The sequence below is a fragment of the Podarcis bocagei genome, assembly GCF_964188305.1.
Source record: "Podarcis bocagei genome assembly, chromosome: 10".
Classification (NCBI taxonomy): Eukaryota; Metazoa; Chordata; class Lepidosauria; order Squamata; family Lacertidae; genus Podarcis; species Podarcis bocagei.
The window spans coordinates 27,005,168-27,026,273 of record NC_138135.1 but is presented as its reverse complement, the minus strand read 5'-3'; the positions used below and the strand labels follow the sequence as shown (position 1 = coordinate 27,026,273).

General features: G+C 44.9%; 1 protein-coding gene and 1 long non-coding RNA gene across 3 annotated transcripts in view; one reads left to right on the top strand and one right to left on the bottom strand.

The window, feature by feature from the left end:
• The window catches only part of PAH (phenylalanine hydroxylase), a 54,907-nt gene that overhangs the window by 8,243 nt on the left and 25,558 nt on the right, over positions 1-21,106 (top strand). Inside the window, exons 1-3 of one of the 2 annotated variants that reach the window (XM_081212264.1) lie at positions 3,462-3,616; positions 6,221-6,328; positions 13,977-14,160. In XM_081212264.1, coding sequence (XP_081068390.1) covers positions 3,572-3,616; positions 6,221-6,328; positions 13,977-14,160 — 337 coding nt within the window. In that variant the 5' untranslated portion in view covers positions 3,462-3,571. Of the gene's footprint in view, positions 1-3,461; positions 3,617-6,220; positions 6,329-13,976; positions 14,161-21,106 lie in introns of those variants that run through there. The other variant, XM_081212265.1, reaches the window with a different exon arrangement.
• The window catches only part of LOC308596952, a 44,233-nt gene that overhangs the window by 15,033 nt on the left and 8,094 nt on the right, over positions 1-21,106 (bottom strand). The gene's annotated exons all lie outside the window — the stretch shown is intronic.

Below are 21,106 nucleotides of genomic sequence, written 5' to 3'. Positions count from 1 at the left end.
CGAGCAGAACTACACCATCTGGGACAGGGAGTTGCTGGCCATTCATGCAGCGTTCAAAGCCTGGAGGCACTTCCTGATCGGCGCCAAGCACACGGTGCAAGTTTGCACGGACCACAAGAATCTGGAGCACTGGCGCACGGCACAGTTCCTGAACCAGAGGCAGCTACGTTGGGCTGAGTTCTTTGCGAACTTCGACTTCCGAATAGAGTATGTCCCGGGGGACACCAACATCATGGCGGACGCTCTCTCCCGTAAGCCACAGTATCTGGAGGACGCAGCGCCAGCGGCCGCCATGCACATCTTCGCACCAACAGTGTGGGCGTGCGCCGCGGCAACCGTGGACCTGGAGGCGGTGCGACGAGCGTTGCAGGATGACTCCTTCGCGCAAGCAAAGATGGCAGAGGTGCAAAGGGGCACGGCAGCGACCGACGGGTTCCAGCTGAGAGATGGATTGCTCATCCGTAAAGGGGCCATCTACGTGCCGGGCGACGAACTTCGCGCCAAGGTGCTGCAGCAGCTGCACGACGCGCCCACTGCCGGGCACTTTGGCAAGGAGAAGACGGTGGAATTAGTCGCCAGGGATTTCTGGTGGCCCGGAATGAGAGGGGAGGTCGTGGACTACGTGGCGAGGTGTGACACCTGCCAGAGGGCCAAGCCAGTGCACAGACCGCCGGCCGGACTGTTGGAACCGCTGCAAACTCTGGTCGAACCATGGGAGAGGGTGGCCCTGGACTTTGTCACGGATCTGCCCAGCTCGAGGGGCAAGACGGCAGTGCTGGCGGTGGTGGACTTGTTTTCCAAGATGGCACATTTCATTCCGTGCGCTAAGGTGGCCACGGCGGAGCAAACCGCCAAACTGTTCATAGACCACGTGTTCAAGGTTCACGGTCTGCCACGGTCTATTCTGTCCGACCGGGGGCGGCAGTTCATCTCGAATTTCTGGCAGAAGCTGATGGGCTTCCTGAACGTCAAGATCAACCTGGCGTCGGCGAGACACCCGCAGACCAACGGGCAAGCGGAGCGGGTCAATGCCATCATGCAGCAGTACCTGAGATGTTATGCGAATCAACAGCCTGCGACGTGGGTGGATTACCTGCCGCTCGCCGAGTTCGCCTACAACAACACGAAGCACGTGTCCACGGGGGTCACGCCGTTCTTCGCCAACAACGGGAGGCACCCCAGAACCTTCCCGGGACTGGAAAGAATGGGGGAGGGGGAGCCGCAGACAGCAGATGCGTTCGCGTCGGAGTTGCAGGAAGTCCACGATCAGCTGCGGCGGCACTTGGAGCTGGCCAAACACGCATACAAGGTACAAGCGGACAAACACAGAAGGGTTGGCGAAGAGATCCATGTGGGAGACTGGGTCTGGTTAGCAGCCCACGCAGTGCCGGCCAGGTCGTTGGCCAAGAAGAAACTGGGACATAAGCAACTGGGGCCCTACCAAGTCGAAGAGCAGGTCAACCCGGTAGCTTTCAGGCTGGCGCTTCCGGAGGGTTCCAGAATGCATCCGGTGTTCCACAGATCGGTGCTCACTCCCTACAAGGCACCGCACAGGTTTCAGGAACCCAGAACGGCACCGAGTCCACTCAGAGAAAGAACCGGGCACGCGGGAGTGGCACAGGAGGAGCGCATCAACGAAGTCACGGAGATTTTGGACTCCAGATGGGGGGAAGAGGGGGTAGAATACTTTCTCGCCAAGGAGGGCACCCTGGCCAGTGCGAACAGCTGGGTGCCGGGCTACGCCTTGGACGAACCTCTGCTCAAAGACGAGTTTCATGCCCTCTTCCCACATAGGCCAATGCCAGAAGACTTTTTCGACGACTGGCTTTTCACGCCCACGCTTTCTGCCAGCACGTTCCGGGGGTTCGACTCGGACGAGGACCCGATACGAGACGCCCGTTCCCCGGAGGGCTCCCCCTCGGGATCTGCCTCAGAACCCTCGTATTGGTGGGACGACAGACCAGAGGAGCAGTGGCGCAGGAAGTGGCTGGAAGGTCCAGGACGAGCAACGCCGCCAGGAGGAAGTGAGGGAGAGACGGACATGGACGTTTTCGGGGACGACCCTGGTTTCGAGCACGGCGGCACGGAGATGGAAGCGGAGGTGACCGTCGTCGACGAGGGCAGGGAGGAAGAACCAGGAGACTTCAGATGGAGGCCCGCCACGGGAAGCGAACGGTATCCGACGTTCGTCCCTTTGACACAGCAGCACCCAGCTCCCGCACCGAAAGGAGGGGAGGGGGGAACGGGGGGCTTCGAGGGGGGGATGGATGTCAGGGGTTCAGGAGCAGAGGCAAGAGCAAGGGAGGAAACAGAGAGCGAAGGGGAGGAGGCAGAAGAAAAGATGAGTGATGACGACGACCCGAGATCTCCGAGCCTTTCCAGTGAATCAGAAGATTCACAGAAAGGAGCACCAGTGGCCAGGGCAAGGGGGGAGTCTAGGGGGGCACCCCAGGAAGATAGAGCCAGAGGGGACTCAGAGGAGAGCAGTTGGAAATCGGGACCAGCGGCACCGCCAGAGAGCAGGGAAGAGGAAGGGAGCCAGGGAGCAAGCGCTGGCAGCTCACAACAGGGGGGAGGGCATGAGTCAGGAGTGGCCACACCCCCATCGGGGAGCGAAGAAACGGTCAGACGGAAAGTGGAAGGTTGGGCACGCGCGCCAAGTTCAAATGCACAGGAAAGTGACGCAGTAGGCAGCCCTGAAAGAGAGCCAGGTCCTAAAGCCCGGCGCAAGGAGACAGGGGGGTCCGGGGGGTCGGCGTCAGAAGAATCCCGGAAGGAAGAGACCCCGGGGGGCAGAGGGACCCAGAGGAGAACAGTCAGGCGGAAAAGGTGGAGCAGGGCTAGGATATTAAGTTGGTGCACAAGGGGCGGAGACTCAGACGGAGCTTCGCCGATCTAGCCACTAGACGTAGAGTTGCACGCAGCAGCGTGAGAATGGAAACTGTAATTCAATAAAGACTTTTACTTAATGATCGCTGGCTAGCGTGATCCTCTGTGAGCTAGGATCTGGAAGCAGCTCTGACAACAGCAATACAAAATTATAAAGAGGCAACGGATGAGGTAACTATGTCACTTTCTCATCAGTCTTCCTTACACACAGACACAGGCAAATAAGTTAAGCATGGATGGGAACATCGCATGTTGTCAGATGTCGAAATTCTGTTATTGTTTTCTCCTCACATGGGTGCCAAAAGAAGAAGCTTCTCAGAGCTGGAATTTAAACACAGCAGACAGTGCGAAACCACATGAGAAGACTCTTGATTCTTTCCATCCGTCCACACAGAAGCCACATGGCAAAGCTAAAAGGTGTTCCAGCCTTGTGGCTTTCGTTGGACGTGAGTAAACAATGTGTGCCTCTTGAGCCCGAAGGAGGTGGCGCAGGGGCGTGTGCAGAGCGCCCCGCCTACCCCAGGGAAGGGAAGGATCAAAGGAAGAGGGCTGACCCTTCAATTATAAACTAAACTTGAAATATCTGTGTACGTTATACTCAGACGTTCCTGCAAACACAGTAAGGTCACCCATCTTTCCTCCCTGTAAGAAACATCCTGATCACTAGTGCTGGAGGGTGGAAATGGATAATAAATTCTTTAGCCATATGAACGGAGATGCCTCTCAGGTAAGTCCATTATAATAAGCACTTTACTAGTTTCTGATTTTAGGGCTGACAACTTTTCGACCAGCTTCGATATGACTTCAACAATGGCTTGACCTTTGCAGAAATTCACAAGCAACAGCCTTTCTCTCTGTCCCGCGCTTTGCCTGCTAATTTTCGCATATTAAACTGTTGTCAAATGCAGAGTTCCACAAGCAGGTTGGAAAGTTGGAAGCGCTGCCCAGTTCTGTGCACTTTAATGGGACTGGGGAGCAGAGCTCGTGAGCACAGCACTTCCCCATTTCAAATATGCAGTGCCACAGGTTTTTGGGATTAGTAGTCTGAATTGGTAGAGGCAGTGCTTTTTTCGGGGGGGGTTAGGGGTACGCATACCCCTAAACATTTTGTGACTCTAAGTTTGGACTCATTGAGGGGCAGTATTTCAATATGAGTAGGAAGATGAGAGTACCCCTAAACATTTTTTTAGAAAAGAGTAGAGGAGTGGAAAAATTCAGGTGAACATGTAATGTGTGGATGCAGTTATGCAGCAGGGTAATTTTAGACTCTAGGCTTACTGGTCTTATGGGTTCTTCACGCCTTTGGGTTGTATTATATCACTTTAAAATGTGGTTAGTCTGCCTTGTTTTTTTGGGATCCTTCTGCTCCTTCAGTTGAGCGGGGGTTCTGGATTTCTGCCCCAAAATCTTGCCCTGATAGCACCACTGTGTGGTTGCTACCCATAAATAGGTGCATGAATAGGTGAAATGCGTATGCACTGGTGTTCAAAGATGCAATTTCGCTTGTGTGTTACATCCATGTATTACATATCTGCTGTGAGCAAATGTTGGTGAAAGATCAATTACTTCCTGCAAGAGTCCAGGTGTCTATAGCTGACTGTAGTCCATACACTTGTTCCTGTGGAACTGGCCAAAGTTAGCCAGTCTCACAGAATTATTTTAGTAAATAGCTTCAATGAGGAAAGAATTCAATATAATAGTTAGAAGGAATAGTAGAAGGAAGGGGTGGGTGAAATTATTCTGAGTAATTTTACCAGTCTCTTATTGACCCCTGAATTCCCTAGGTGTTTTCCTTGAGGAGGAAAACCCTCAAAATTGCTCATACTTTAGGTAAAATTTAGATTTCAAGGCTGGGAGGAACTGATTCTATTATACTGCTCCAAATCAGCTGAATCTGTAATTTTGTCATGGAATGAAGGTGCAGCAGAATGAGGTAGTATCACTTCAGACTGCAGGTGGGTGATGAATTTCTGGACTGCTCCAAATAATAATAATAATAATAATAATAATAATAATAATAATAATAATAATAATAATAATTTTAAACTTTAACAATATTTTTTAAAATAATATATTTTTAAACTTTTTGCCTCTCAGGTGGCAAAACGAGCTAGCACATTTCTTCCTATTGTGTTAGTTGCCAACTCTTAGTTGTGTGCAGGTTTTCTTTTTAACAATGTGAAGACTTCAAAAACGGTACCCCCAGCCTGCAGTCCAGGTCTGAAGGTGGGGGGGGGGAGACTATGGAGACATCATGAGAGCCACATACAAGCAAAGTATATATTACTCAGTTATTATCTATTGTTACCCCCCTCCCTCCAATAAACTCAAGTGTTCTAGACTCACAAAAGTCAGAATTCAAATCAAGGTGTTTCTATTCCTACTTACATGCCAGATTTTGCATGTAAGCAGGGTTCCACAAACACACTCCCCAGGTTTCCAATGGTGACCATATCCTTTAATCTGGCAACTGCCTGCCCCAGTGCTTGCCTTGGCCTCATGCCTGTTGGATGCACTTGAAAGCAGCAAGACTTCTGAAGGTCAGTGAGACTAGAGGGATGAGTCCTGGAACTTTGGATAAAGGTCGGATGCTCTTTCCTTCAGTCATACTCACCCGTTGAAGCAGTGAGTCGCCCCTGGTTCTAAGCTGTCCTGGAGCTCAGCATGACATTGGTTGAGACCATTCCCCTTCCCTCAGTCAGGAGGGAGTAGGTCAGGTTTGTTTGAGACAATCATGCCAAGCCAACATTTGGGGACTTCTGAATATAAATGTTTAATACATATACATTTGCCCTGAGTAGTTTCTGTTCTTCAGACATTTTCAGTGTCCAAGCAGACTTCTACAGGGGAAGTTCTCTTTTGTTTAGCTGTGGCCTATTTTGAGGAGCAGCCCCCCGTGGACTAAATTAATGTGCTGAAGTTAAAAGCGTCTTCTGAGTGATGGATTCCTGGCTCTTCTAGGGATAAAATTAACTGGTGTAAAAAAATAATAAAATCAAATCCTCATAGGTTGCTTAGATTTGCAAACAACACTTCCATGGATCTATTCAAGATTTTCCTCATAAAATTGTGCAACCTACCAGCAGTCTTTGGATCTCTTTATGTCTTCACCATTTCCTCATTAGCAAGATTGTTCGTAGTGAATGCCTTTTATTAGCTTCTTGTGCCAAGACACAAGAAACCCCTGCCTCCAAGATTCCTTGACCACACAGCAGACTTTCCAGACTGTAGACTTTGGCCCAGATGGTTTCAGTTTCTCCCATGCTTTTTTCTTGTAACCCATGTTTATGAGAAAAGACTTATGGTCAACATTTGCGTATGTATCATGCAGGAATCCAGCTACATTGAAGAAAGCAAGGCCCAGAATGATGCAATCTCCTTGATTTTCTCTCTCAAAGAAGAAGTTGGAGCGTTGGCTAAAGTGCTGCGCATATTTGAGGTATGTGCTTTGCTAAGCCTGTACGGCAAGAGAAACACGACTGAAATTTCAGAACCAACATCAGGCTGTCAAAACTGCAATCCTGACGCATTATTCTTAGCAGTTGAGTCCAGTGCTACTGCAGCACCACCTCTGCACCCCACACCCCATGTATTCATTGCATGCATGTTAAAAAACCTTTGGGGAAAGCTCTTGCATTATACCATCATATCATTCTTCATTTCCCCACTCCCAGCTCATATCATTGGCTGAGAAAAGTGGAATGCCATGACGTCACAGCACAAGGCAAATTCTACTAGATATTGCAGATGCTGGAACTAGATGTACAGCTGCTGTTTTTAGTAACAGCCATGCACTTGCTGACATGTCCATGGGTCCCGTCCGTTTCCCCTCTCTTTGGGAAGAAAGGAACGTCTTCAGTATGGGGCTTACTTCCAAGTACAGAGGATCATCTATAAAACTTTGCTGATATCGAATTTGTATGTGTTTTAAATAACCATGCAGGTGACAGCAGACTCAGCAGAATCATAGAGTTAATGACTTCATGATCCTTGTGCTGCTGGAGACAATTTCTAGTATTTAATTGTTATTTATTTGAGTAAGCACAGACCTAACATCACACTTACACCAGAGGAATTGGCAGTGACCAGTACAGCAATCACAGGGTCGCTGTGAATAGCTTGATAAAAAGGTTACTCCTGCGTGAGACATCTTTCTTTTTATTAAAAAAGGAGTCAAATTCCATGTTAGAGATGATCAGAAAATAAAACTGCCAATACTATAATGCTTTTGTACATGGAATAACCACACTTGGGATACTGCATACAGTTCTGGCACATGTGGTGGGAGTGTCCCCAAATAAAATTTCTTGAGGGAAACACTATTTATGGAAGTCGGATGATCACAAAACAAACTGTACTCCCCACAGAGGGTGTTATTGAGCCTTTATTAACAGCTCTTCTTGAATTGCTAGTAATGTGACCCAGGACAGTTTCTAGGCGACTTACAATCAAGTTTTAAAATATACAAAATTGTTTTAAACGTACAAAAATCACTATCAAAATTGAACACGTAAGGCATAAAAGCATAAAACCAGCCTGCGCAGGGGAGGAAAAGACTTATCAGCAACCCAGAGAGAGCACTAACAAAGCCTTGACACAGCTGGATCATATTTCATCTGATGCTTAAGAGAAGAGGAAAGTATTAACCTGATGCCAAAAAGATGCCAGTGCTGGCAAGCTGGGCATGACTCACTGGGGAGAGCATCTCATGTTAAAAGCCCAGCCTCTGTGGTTTCATTTGTTTCCTTTAAAGAACATTGAGTCTCCTCTTAAAAGCAGCTCATTGGAGAGGAATAGTTCTGAACAGAGAAACTGTTGTGTAATAAACTACTGGCAACTTGTTTTGTATCTGGGGGGAAATTAAATTAGCTAGCAAGTGAAGGGGAAATATGGAGGGGAAATACAAGTAGAAAAAGTTATACATCCCAAGACCACTTCTGTTGGTTAACCCAGGGGAAAAATATTGATTACCTGGAAGAATGGGAACCATAAAACCCTTTCCAGCAAAGTAAAAGTTTGTGTGTGTAATAATTCCAGAACTGGTTCCCCCACAGTTGATGCATCTTATTCAGAACTCATCTGTCGATCAAGCATCCCAAAAAGAAAATGCAGCTGGTTCTGAGTTGACAAATTGAATTTTTGCCGGCTCCTTTAGTGCTATGCGATGAGCAATTGCCCAAACTGCATTGGCAGGTGTGGGGAACCTCCAGATGTTAATTGAACTACAACTCCCATCATCTCCAGCAACCTTGACCAATGGTCAGGGATGATGGGAGTTGTAGTTCAGCAACATCTGGAGGACCAAAGGTTTCCCACACCTGCTATATGCCGTGGGCAAAATGTGCGTATAGAGTCAAGTCAGGTATGTAACTCTTAACAAAGATTTCTCTGCCTCCTCTCCCTTCTGCTGAGCAAACAGAACTTTAAAACAGTTATCTTTCTCAGTATTTTGGATGTGCTTATAAAAAGCAATATTTACTTTGGTCAGTGAAACTACCCTAGCTACCTTCAAAGAGTCACGTCTGCACATTTGGCAACCGAGTGGATGGTCACATCATTTTCGGAGGGGAGTGGTGTTTGTATATTGATGCAACTGGCATAGCCATTTGCTGCAGGAGATCTGTTCAGCCCAGATAAAAATTAACCCATCCATTACTCTGATGAGGGGAATGCGGGAATAAACTCATTGTTAAAAGTGATGCATTTTCATCAGGGATGGAAACAGATGGGTGGAGTAAAGGTAAAGGGTAAAGGGACCCCTGACCATTTGGTCCAGTCGTGACCGACTCTGGGGTTGGTGCTCATCTTGCTTTACTGGCCAAGGGAGCCGGCGTACAGCTTCCGGGTCATGTGGCCAGCATGACTAAGCCACTTCTGGTGAACCAGAGCAGCACACGGAAATGCCGTTTACCTTCCCGCTGGAGTGGTACCCTATTTAGCTACTTGCACTTTAACGTGCTTTTGAACTGCTAGGTTGGCAGGAGCAGGACCGAGCAACGGGAGCTCACCCCGTGGCGGGGATTCGAACCGCTGACCTTCTGATCAGCAAGTCCTAGGCTGTGTGGTTTAACCCACAGAGCCACCTGCGTCCCGATGGGTGGAGTACATATTGATAAAAATTCAGTTACGGAATTGTGTAGGGCCTCAGATGCTATAAGTAAATGGGGAGGAACAAATGGTTTTGAGGGCAGTCTTTTTGTTGTCTTCAGTAGAAGATGAAAGTGTTTTATAATTGCGAAAGAGCCATAGCTCAGAGGCAGAACATCTCCTGTACATGCAGAAGGTCCCAGGTACAATTCCTGGCATCTCCAGGTAGGGCTGGGAATGAGCCCTGCCTGAATCTCTGGAGTCAGTGCAGACAGTGCTGAGCTACATGGACCAGTGGACTGGTTCAGTATAAGGCAGCTTCCTATGTTCTTAAAAGGTGGCAAGAGGTTCAAACAACGTGCTTGATAACGCTATCATTAAGAACACAGAGACAGCTCTGCTCAGCACAACACTTGGCTTCCATTCCTTGAAAAAACATTGAAGAGGTTTACCATGATGGATGTGAAAGGAGACGTTTTAATAGCAAAGGAGCTACAGATGGGTTTTACAGCGCATCCCCTTCCATTTCACTAGCTGGGAATCGGGGTCATTCCAGATGAGAGAAACTGTTGACTCAGGAAATTCACCCACTTTCCAGAGCATCCTGGAAACAGATGTTGGTGCTAATATAATGTGGGCAAAAAAGAAAAAGCAAAAGCTTTGTTCATTGACATATTGTTGTACAGGATATGGGAGGTGACAATTCTCAACTTCATGTCTGGTTTACTTCAGCTGGTGAACATAGGTTCAGGGTGCTTCTAGACTCTGTATTTCCAAGCTGGATTCAATAACATGCTAGCAAATTTAAGTTCAGTTAAAGCTGATAATGGAGCACTTGCACAACTTGCTCCTCTCTCCCCATCATTTTTTAATTATTATTATTATTATTATTTATACCCCGCCCATCTGGCTGAGTTTCCCCAGCCACTCTGGGCAGCTCCCAATCAAGTGTTAAAAACATTAACACGTTAAATATTAAAAACTTCCCTAAACAGGGCTGCCTTCAGATGTCTTTTAAAGATAAGATAGCTGCTTATTTCCTTCACATCTGAAGGGAGGGTGTTCCACAGGGCAGGCGCCACTACCGAGAAGGCCCTCTGTCTGGTTCCCTGTAGCCTCACTTCTTGCAATGAGGGAACTGCCAGAAGGCCCTCGGCGCTGGATCTCGGTGTCCGGGCTGAACGATGGGGGTGGAGACGCTCCTTCAGGTTTACAGGACCAAGGCCGTTTAGGGCTTTAAAGGTCAGCACCAACACTTTGAATTGTGCTCGGAAACGTACTGGGAGCCAATGCAGATCTCTCAGAACCTTTATTTTCCGCAATAAAGAAAAAGTTAGGGAAATGCACTGGGAAGTATGGGGTAACAATTGCTTGATGCAATATTGTATAACTTCCCCATAAAGACATGAGAATGAATTCTCTGTAAATAGTCGACATTGTCTAACCACCCTGAAAATGTTGTGCAAACAAATTGGGATGAATGCTCAATAAATAGGTCACCTGGAAGAGGCTAGGCTTTTTTTTTTAAAAAAAGGTAAAAATAGTGCAGTGGTTCAACAGGCCTGTATAACTTCTTCTGCTTCTTTTACTCGGTTTACAGAATAATGCATCCAAGGAACCCTGGAGTAAACAGTGTAAGCACTACAGTAGTACCTCGGTTTACAAACTTAATCCGTTCCTGAAATCCGTTCTTAAACCAAATCCGTTCTTAAACCAAGGTGCACTCCCGCCGCTGGTGCCCTTCCACCATTTGGATTCCGTTCGTAGACCGAGGTAAAGTTCGCAACTGGAACACTACTTCCGGTTTTGCAGAGTTCGTAAACCGAATGTTTATAAACAGGACTGTTCGTAAACCGAGGTACCACTGTATTTTATAATGGAAAACACTCTCTTTTATTTTATAATTGTAAGCACTCTGAAATGAATTTATATACAATTAGTTGCAAGTTTAGCATTAGGCACTAGGTGGAGTATGAGTACTGAAACGCTATTAGGATTTCAAAAACTTACCTAGCTCTAAACAGCTATAAATATTTTGAATTAAACCAATTGCTAGTAACAGAGAGATCACGTTTATTTGTTTGTTTATTAAATTTATATGCTACCCTTCATCATAAAATCTCAAGATGGCTCGCAGAATAACCACAAAATTTTAACAACCCAATAACCTGTGGATTTAATTGAATGTTACTAAATGTTGTTAGGGAAGCCCCAAAACAATTTTTGTAGCTCATTTCTGTACATGTCTACTTGGAATTAATTCCAGTGTGTTCAGTGGGACTTATGAGTGAGTACTGCTTTACATCCTTAGACTGCAATCCTGTACATGCTTAACTTGGAGTTAGTGCAGTTACCTTGGAGTAATGCCACTGAAGTTGATGGGGTTTATATCTGCATAAGATGTATGGGATTGCCCAGTGAATATTTGAGCAAACCTCAAAGGGCTTATCACTCTTACCTTTTGCCCCATGCTTTCTAGGCACAATACTGTGCTTTAAAGTTCCAGGTTTAGTGATATTATTATTATTATTATTATTATTATTATTATTATTAGCCCTGGCACTTTCCCTTCGAAAACCCACTCTTTAATGCTGAATTGGAACAAACAAATCCAACTTGTCCACGAATTGCTTTTTGCTCCGTTTCATTGACAAAGACCGGGTTTCTGCAGGGAAAGTGCCAGGGCAAAAAAATACCCACCCATGCTCAGACACTTTCTAGGACCTGTGCCTAGAAACACAGCTCAAAAGAAAATCTGGATGAGCCCAAAGAAACACATAATGGATACAGACCAGCAAATTAGTTGTGACTACGGCCACATTTATGCCCTACATTTAAATGACCATGATACCACTTTGAACAGTCATGGCTTCCCGCAAAGAATTCTGGGAGTTGTAGTTTGCTAAGAGTTGTTAGGGGACTCTGGTGGTGCAATTTTCAGAATGGTTTGAGATCCTGTCCCTCATCGCAGGGAAATCTGGGAATTGTAGCTATGGGAAGGGGAAAGCTGTTCTCCCGACAACTTTCAGCATCCTTCGCAACCTCCTCCTTGTGTGGCCTTGTGGCTTTTAGAACAGCAATAGTCACTCCTTTAATCTCTCTATTTCCACAGCTTCAGCCATCTGTCCCTTTCTGGCGCCCTGCAGTCATTCATTCTGCTCCTCAGCAAATCCAGGGACTCTCACATAAGAAGGGTCAAAAAGAGTTTCATTCTGCCCTCTACTTTGGCCTCCTTGGTGGTGGGTGCTGAAGCTTTACTCTGGCACCGGACCCTAAGTGGTGGAGATGCTGTAACATTTCTGGCTGCGGCTCTTAAGATGCGATACAACCGAGTGCGATGCTCCATAGCTCCTTTGCAGTAAAGACAAATACACCTCTGATATAAAGCCTTAATCTCAAAGATGACCCAAGGAAGGTTCCTTGCTGAGATCAGGCTGTGACTTTTTGAGCCTGGTCTCAATCATAATAAATCTTGCTGGGAGTAATTTTAACTTTTTCCTATTGCTGGAGCCCTCTAATGATTTGCGAGCACCTAATTAAATAGCAAACACAAAGCATTGTCTGTGTGTGATGCAGACCTTTAGAGAACTAAAACAACTTGACCTCGGGGAGCAGCCTAGTTAAATGCATTATTTGCATGGAGACCAGCTCAATTAGGAGAACATCTTTCCTGAGCTGCAGGATTTGAATGCACTTCTGACCTTTTCAACTTATTGTGTTGGTATCTGGTCAAACAATTTAAGTTCATCTGTAGTGTCCACTGCTAAGAACTCAGAGAAAGGCACATACACTCATGGCAAGCGATGGTGGGGAGCCACTTCAGAGGTCTGTGTCAGTAATGCACAAAGGTCTGCTCTTGAATCTATTTAAGGTTAAAGTACCCCAAAAAACAGCATTTATCATGACTATTCTTGGAGGTGACTGTTTTCTATAATGACCATAGCAGTGTTTTCAACACAGACCAAGCAGTCCTCTTTTTTTTTTTAACAAAGAAAGAAAGAAAAGAATTTGTGCCTCTGGCATACGGTGAGGATACTGGTCCATTTAATTGCTTACAATAGTCACTTGATAGAAAGAAGAAGTTGCTCAGGTGGCCAGCTAGGCATTACTGAAAAAGAGGATTTGCATCACAACAAGGAGAGAATGGGCATAAAAGTTGCATATGGTAATTTAGGCAAACGTATCCTCCTAAATTTCTGAAAATGAAAATAGGGATGTCCTATCCATACCCAGTCCATCGTTTCGAATCATAGAGTTGGAAGGGTCATCTAGTCCAACCCCCTGCAATGCAGGAATATCAGCTAAAGCATCCATGGCAGATGGCCATCCAACCACTGTTTTAAAACTTCCAAGGAAGGAGAGTCCACCACCTCTTGTGGGAGTCTGTTCCACTGTTGAACAGCTCTTACTGTCAGAAAGCTTTCCTAAATGTTTAGTCGGAATCTCCTTTCTTGCAACTTGGAGCCATTGGTTCGAGTCTTACCCTCCAGAGAAGGAGAAAACAAGCATGCTCCCACCTCCATGTGACAGCCCTTAAGATATTTAAAGATGACTATCATATCTCCGCTCAGTCTCCTCTTCTTATTCAAGCTAAGCATACCCAACTCCTTCAACCATTCCTCATAAGGCTTAGGTTCCAAACCTTTGATCATCTTAGTTGCCCTCCTCTGCACATGTTCCAGCTTGTCAATAACCTTCTTAACTTGCAGTGCCTAGAATTGGACACGGTATTCCAGGTGTGGTATCTGACCAAGGCAGAATAGAGTGGTACTATTACTTCCCTTGATGAAAATAGGATTCAAATTTAGAAAATATGATGCATATTGCCATAGTGGGGAAGACACCAGGGGACTTGTGTGCCTGCTTAGTCTTCGTAAACATAGTGTGATTTCTTTTATTTTTTTAATTGTGCTGTGAACTACCCAGTGATCCCAGCCACTTTCTAGGCCGTCAGCCAAAATTGTGCTTCATTTTTCATTATGTTACCGTCTTTGTTCCAGGAGAAGGATATAAACCTGATCCACATTGAATCCAGACCTTCCCGGCTGAACAAAGATGAGTATGAATTTTTTATCAACCTGGAAAGCAAGAACATCCCAGCTCTTGAGGGAATCATTCATACACTGAGAGACGACATTGGAGCAAATGTCCACGAGCTTTCACGTGAAAAGAGGAAGGATGCTGGTAAGGAGATATTGTTCAGAATAACAACATTCCTTCCCTACAGCAAAGAGGTTAACTGCCAGCCCTACTGTATACCTGAAAGAGCATCTCCGCCCCCATTTGGCCGGGGAGGGCAGGATATAAGTAAAATTATTATTATTATTATTATTATTATTATTATTATTATTATTATTCAACCTGGACACTGAGGTCCAACTCCAAGGCCTTCTGGCAGTTGCCTCACTGTGAGAAGTGAAGCTACAAGGAACCAGGCAGAGGGCCTTCTCAGTGGAACACCCTCCCATCAGATGTCAAGGAGATGAGTAACTATATAACCTTTAGAAGACATCTGAAGGCTTTGATTGAACCACTTAAAGACACTATGACTAGAATTATAGTGACTGGAGTGGTTCCGGCTTCCTGGAAAGACACATTTATTACCCTGATTCCTAAACAAAACTGTGATTTAACAAAGACTAAAAATTACAGACCAATTTCACTACTTAACTGTGACTATAAATTATTTGCTGCAGTTTTATCCAACAGGTTGAAAAAGGTTTTAAGTGAGTCCATAGGGACCAAGCAGGTTTTCTACCAGGTTGACAAATGAAAGACAGCATAAGAAATAGAATTAATTTAATCGAGTACCTGGAAGTAAGAAATGAAAAACAAGCAGCTTTAATTTTCTTATTTTTTTTTTTAAAAATTTTTTATTGGGTTTTCCGCTTTTATAAAGACAATACAAACACAACAATAACACAAGACACAAACATGTATAGGTTCAGCAGATCCTCTTCTCATAACCTTGTTCCCTGGCTTCCCCCCACCCCCCCCTCGTGCATCCCAATTCCCAAGATTATATCAGCAAGTTGGCATTTCTCCTCTTAACCATCTTATTCATTTTGTTGCCTCTTTTCTAATAAAAAAATAATTGATTTTCCTAAGTTGGACTTAAGTTCTCTTCCATCGAATTTTCATTTTGTCTTGAATAAAAGTCATATTAACCAAACATGAAAGTCTTAAGAGTTTTTAAGAATCTCCTCTTCCCTCCCTCCCATCCCCGGTTTTTGTCCCTTCCCAATAAAAATCCAAAGTCAAGATTCTCAGCCTGGGTTCCTCACGTCCGAGGCTTTCAAGTCCCTTTCAGTCCCTCTCCGCCGGTCTCGCTGGTTGTCCTTTATGTCAATCGTCAAGTCTGGAAAAAGATCTTTCACCATCAAAACATATTCTCTTCCCACAAGGAGTTTTGAAAGCAACTGCTGGAGTATTTCCACAAAGCCTGTATCCTCAAAGTCAAAGTCCAAAAGGAGGCCCCAATCATATTTCTTTATTTTAAGTTCCTGTACATATTGTCCCAGAACCTCCTCCTTCTTCTTCTGCATCTTTCGCAGACTTGTGGTAGATGTGTTCCCAGAGTCTCCTTGCTTGTGTTCCACAGATGTCAGCTTTTGATTGTTGCTTCCCAAGGTTACTTTCTCTTTTTCTTGTTTAGTCTCTTCCACCTCTGTAGACATTGTTTCCCATTCAGCTGTGGATTCTTTCTCATTCAGGTCCTCAATACAAACAGCAGAGTTGCCTGTTCCCAAGGTCATGATGTTGAGTTGTTTATTCATGGCTGAGCTCTGCTCTTGTAAGGTTCCCACCAATTGAAACATCCTTTCGATTTCCACTAGTAACTTTCCATCCACAGCCATTGTATCCATTGTAGTTTCACAGAATTCCCCCTAGAGGGAATCTGGTTACTTATTAGTCTTTTCTCCAACAGTCCTTTAGCTTGTTATTGTTACTTTGTTTCCAACAATTTTAACTCAATTATAACTCATCTTAATCCAGAGGGATCTTAAATAGTGATTTTTCCGCTTTAAACTGCCCGTTTGACAGCTTTGACAGCTGTCAAACTCCGCAGCTCTTACGCAGGCACAAAGGCAGGACGTTCCCGAGCCCGGGAGGGGGGGTTGTTCAAAACATAAAGAGGGTCTCCAAAACTCCACTCTCCAGCACAAAATTTCCTTTAACTAAATCTTGAAAGTTAGTGTCCTTTTTAACTCACCCCACCAAGGGTAGGCTCTCCAGCTTAGCTCTTATGTCGTTGCTTAGATCGTCTGCAGGGGGGGGGTGCGGACTTCCTTTTAGCACACCCCCCGGTCGTCTCCAATTCAGGGAAGAATTTTTAAAGTCCCAATCCGTCTTACGGGTAATTCTTTCAGTCCAAATTTTCAAGGAAGCAAGTCAGCGCTCTTCAGCCATGGCACACGGCTTCGCTCCGCTGGGGTAGCGGTTTACTCTCAGCACCACGCCACTCCCCGTATCCTCTCCGTAGCCTTTAAAAAGGCTCTTCGTGAATCGGGGAGGGCGCTTAAGGTGCCCACCGAGTCACCAGGTCCTCAGGCATCCGCGCCTGAGGTTTTTGAGGGTCCCCGCGTCGCCGTCGCGGCAGGACCCGTCCCCAGCGGAGCCGATTCCCTCCGGAGCTCGGAGGGAATCCGCCATTAGCTGTTCGCGCCAACCCGGAAGTCCTGAGCTTTAATTTTCTTAGATGCTGAGAAAGCTTTTGATAATATCTCTTGGTCATTTATGATCAAGGTGTTAGAGAAGATGGTGGTAGGTAATTCTTTCTAAGCAGGAATTAAGGCAATTTATACTGATCAATCTGCAAATATACTAATAAACAATATTCTCTCTGACAAATGCCAAATAAGAAAAGGTACTAGACAAGGCTGCCCCTTAACTCCATTGTTGTTCATTTTGATGTTAGAAATATTGCTTCAGCATATAAGGAGAAATAGGGAAGGAAATTAAAGGTATAGAGGAGTTGTGCAGAGTCTACAAATTAAGGCCATTTGCTGATGATGTGGTGTTAACATTGGAACAATCTATGGTAAGTGATCCCAAAGCCTTAGAAGAAATGAAAAGGTTTGGAGAAGTGGCAGGTTTCAAAATAAATACAGATTAAATAAAAATGTTGGTTAAAAACATGGATTAGCACTCGAAAAAGGCCTTAGAAAAAAATGCCTGGCCTAAAAATAGGTAAAAAAGTAAAATATTTGGGGATTTGGCTGATGGTGAGGAATCTCAATTTATTTCAAGATAATCATATTAAACTATGGAAAGAGATTAAGAAAGAATTGGAGATTTAGGGAAGGATGCAGCTTTCACTGTTAGGCAGAATCTCAACCATTAAGATGAATGTACTACCTAAGATGCTGTTTTTATTCCAATCAATCCTGATTGCAAATAAGTTAAGTTGTCTCAAAGAATGGAAAAAAGATATCTCTAAATTTATCTGGCAGGGGGGAAAGCCACAAATTAAACATAAAATCTTGATAGATGTAAAAGAAAGAGGAGGCTTTGCCCTGCCAGACCTAGAATTGTATTACGAGGCAGCATATTTGTGTTGGTAAAGGGAATGGATCATATTGGAAAATGCAGATATTTTAGATTTGGAATGCCATGATATAAAATTTGGCTGGCGTGCATGTCTTTGGTATGGGAAAGCTAAATGTGTAATGTTTTAAATATTTATATATTCTTACTGATCCTTCTAGACTTTTTGGGACTAGCACTGATTAACTACAGAGACTAGATATTGTGGGATTGTTAGATAGCATACAGCAGGGATAGGGAACATCTGTGATGCGTTAGATGTTTTTGGACTATGACATTTATCAGCCCCAGGCAGCATGGACAATAGTTAGGGTTGATGGAAGTTGTATTCTAACAACCTGGGTAGCAATGCAGGTTCCTCGTCCCTGGTTTACATGTAGCTGGAGCAGCTATATCTCCTTTAACCCAGATGGTAGGAGGGATGCTTGAGGAGTTTGACTTCTGTGAATTCCACTGTAGACTGATGTGATCCATACCTCCTGGATTAATTTGTTGATTAGAACATAATTATCCTTTGTACATTTCTACATTTTTGTGATACAGTTATTGGCTAATAATAATAATGATAATACTCAAAGTTTGGATTCAGCTCCCTTTGACCATCAAGGCAATGGCTGTTGAACTTGCATAAGGGAAATAATATTAGTTGTGCAATATGAAATCCAACACATCGGTTGTGCCAACAGTTGTGCAACCAGTTGTTGCTCAACAGAAAGTATTGGGGCTACAGCAATCTGTTGGGCCACCGGCAGCAAGAAGCATGTTAGACTCCTGCCGTTCTGCAAGAGCAAGTCCTTTTGCAGCTAGCACACAGCCAAGGGTCTTTAACTTAGTGTGGCATTGTATTCCTCCCTCAAGGTATTAAATCTGAATATAAAATATGTTTGTACATTGAGTTATAACTATGTGATTTAAATACAGTGGTACCTCTGGTTACATACTTAATTCATTCCGGAGGTCCGTTCTTAACCTGAAACTGTTCTTAACCTGAAGCACCACTTTAGCTAATGGGGCCTCCCACTGCTGCCGCCCACCACCGCGCAATTTCTGTTCTCATCCTGAAGCAAAGTTCTTAACCCGAGGTACTATTTCTGGGTTAGCTGAGTCTGTAACCTGAAGCGTATGTAACCTGAAGCGTATGTACAATGTATATTGTAACAAACCACATATTTAATGACGTACTTAGGCATGTTCTTAATGTGGATTGTTTAAAAGAATTGCTTATTTGTGGGGAAACAGATCAGAACAGACTTATGAATGAACCTGTGGAGTTTGCACGGGTCGGGAACAAGCTGATTCATCTATACCTAGTCAGTGGCAAATATTTCCCCACAATCACTGTGCCAAATGGTTCAGATATGTGCCATATTCACAAAGACATAACCTAAGGGCCCAAATCAGACCAGAGGTCCACGTAGGCAAAATTCCTGTTCCCAAGAGTAGGCACTCAGAGAAGCCCACTATCAGAGCATGAGTCCCATCACGCCACCTGTTTGCATTCAGAATTTGTCACTTATGGATTACTTATTCATTATACATAAATAAATAGGCACACAGGAGTAAGACAGTCACCTGGAGGTAGCTTTTCTATGAGCAGTGCAGTATTCCATGAGTGTCCACCCTTCTCTATGTCTCATACACATGTACACGTATCCAAATCTTAATGCCCTCCTGGCTTCTCAAGCAGCAGATGTGATCTTAATAGGATTTCAGTTAAGGTTGGCTTAAAATGCTTTAGGTCTGCTGCCTCGCCTTCCTTCCCGGGAGCAACATGAAAGGGTAGTAATATCTTCCTGGAATAAATCCTTATAATCTCCTTACCCTTCCCTTTGTGTCCTGTCCATGACATTGCATTGAGAAAAAGGAAAATATTTGGAGCCCGCCATTCAGGAAAGGGGCAAAATGTTATGGCTTGGCAGGGAATCACAGTCACTTAAAAGTGAAGGTTTAATTACTTTGGGGACTGTGTGGGTCTGTGGGGGGAGGGGAGGTCATCTTGCTTCATCTTTCTTAATTATAATTTGGAGCAAAAAAGAGAGAGAAGAGGGTTCTACTTCTCTGTCATTGATAGCATCTTATGGCATGCTCCCTTAAACATAAGACCCATTGAAGCTGTTGGGTCTTAGTTTCAAGTCGACGCAGTTAGGATTGGGGTTTACAGAAAGCTGATTTACACAGCCATCTTGTAGATTGCAAAGTTGTCATAAAGCAGCCAACCTTCCCATAAAGCAATGCAGAGAAAGGTGCTTTGAGCAGCAGCTTTCAAACAGGACGTCACCCCTGTCTCCAATCTGTGTGCCATTTTAAAAACTGAGCTCCTCCAGTCTAGAGAGAAAAGCTTTCTCCAGACTAGCCATGAGCTGTACTCAAGATTTGTTATCGGCCAACTAAGCCACGGTGCCATTTGCTCACAAGCCTTTTTAATATGGGCAAAAAGTTCAGACCCCCCCAGTAGCCTTGAATAAAAGAATTAAATATGATTCTGTTTCAGTGGGAGTTGGGAGGTAAAGACAATGCTTTGCTGTCCGGAGACAAGCGAGAGGCTTAGAGTCTGTAGAAGCCTTGTTTGTTAGGACCCTGGGGCTGAGCTGAGCAGTTGGCTATGTTTTAAAAGGCTCCAACCTGGGCCTAGGACTGACAATAAATTTTAAAGCCCTGTCTCTGACCCCTCCCCAGAACGGACAGAGTTCCCCAGAACCTCAGAAGCCCTCCGGTTTTGTTGCCCCCTCATATAAATAGCTGATTAGCATCCTATTAAGCATCTGACCCCATGTTAAATTGGTCACTACTTGGGTGTTCACCGCAGGACCATAAAACTCTGCTGTTTCTCCTGCAGACAAATCAATATTTATTACTGATCAGCCTGCATTTGCTCTGCAGAGCTTCACAGAGGGTCAGTGTCGCAACAGCTTGCTCTGGCCATTCATTAATGGCAGCAGGAAGAGACAACATGTCTGGCTAACTGGGGCTGGAGGAGAGAGCCCATCGAATGGGCCAAATAACATCTCAGCAAGCGGATAATGTGGTTTTCTATTTTTAAAAAGGATCTCTTGGAATGCTGTTGTTGTTTGCTCTTTGTGGCCAATGGTTCCGGCGTAAGCTGGGCAGTTGGGCCCAAATTAGTCCTTGTCACAATTTATTTGCCCAAAGTTCCATCTAGTCCTGGGGTGGGGAAACAAGTGCCCTCCAGATGTGGTGGGACTCCAACTCCCATCATCCCTTTGGTCATGCTGACTGAGGCTAATGGGAACTGCAATCCAGCAACATTTAGAGGACATGAGAATAGCAAAGGCTTTTCAAGCACAGCCTTAGTTTGCAATCCTGTACCTTCTTACCTGACTGTAAGCCCCCACTTAATTTTAAGCAGACCAGGGATGAAGACCCTGTAGCCCTTAAGACATTGTTGGACAAAATCAATGGCCATCCACTGAGCCTCTTGGGCTTGCCGATCAGAAGGTCGGCGGTTCAAATCCCCATGACAGGGTGAGCTCCTGTTGCTCTGTCCCAGCTCCTGCCAACCTAGCAGTTCGAAAGCACACCAGTGCAAGTAGATATATAGGTATCACTGCGGCGGGGAGGTAAA